Source organism: Penaeus monodon, chromosome 19 (genome assembly GCF_015228065.2).
Source record: "Penaeus monodon isolate SGIC_2016 chromosome 19, NSTDA_Pmon_1, whole genome shotgun sequence".
NCBI classification, from domain to species: domain Eukaryota; kingdom Metazoa; phylum Arthropoda; class Malacostraca; order Decapoda; family Penaeidae; genus Penaeus; species Penaeus monodon.
The window spans coordinates 1,961,203-1,961,512 of NC_051404.1; the positions used below are offsets into that span (position 1 = coordinate 1,961,203).

General features: G+C 33.9%; 1 protein-coding gene across 1 annotated transcript in view; it reads left to right on the forward strand.

The window, feature by feature from the left end:
• Positions 1-310, forward strand: part of LOC119584960 (zinc finger protein interacting with ribonucleoprotein K-like) — a gene marked incomplete at its 5' end in the record, with an annotated part of 3,465 nt that overhangs the window by 1,998 nt on the left and 1,157 nt on the right. Inside the window, 1 exon segment of the mRNA XM_037933557.1 lies at positions 89-210. Coding sequence (XP_037789485.1) covers positions 89-210 — 122 coding nt within the window.

Below are 310 nucleotides of genomic sequence, written 5' to 3' on the forward strand. Positions count from 1 at the left end.
GCAGTTAATAAAATATAAAGTAAAAATTAACATTTAAATCTGTAAAACATATATGAAATGATTCTTACTCTTCCCTCTCAAAATGAAGGACATCTAAGGCGGCATTCTGGTGAGCGTCCTTACAGTTGCTCCACGTGTGCCAAGACATTCACCACCACGAAGGCCCTAAGTAGGCATCGGTTAATTCATCAGGGAATTAAGAGCCATAAGGTCAGGAGTGCAATTAGTATACTTATATTTGCAATTTTTCTTGTTATCAGTTTTGCATTTTTTGCATCTAATTTATATTCTGTAATATATCTAATACATT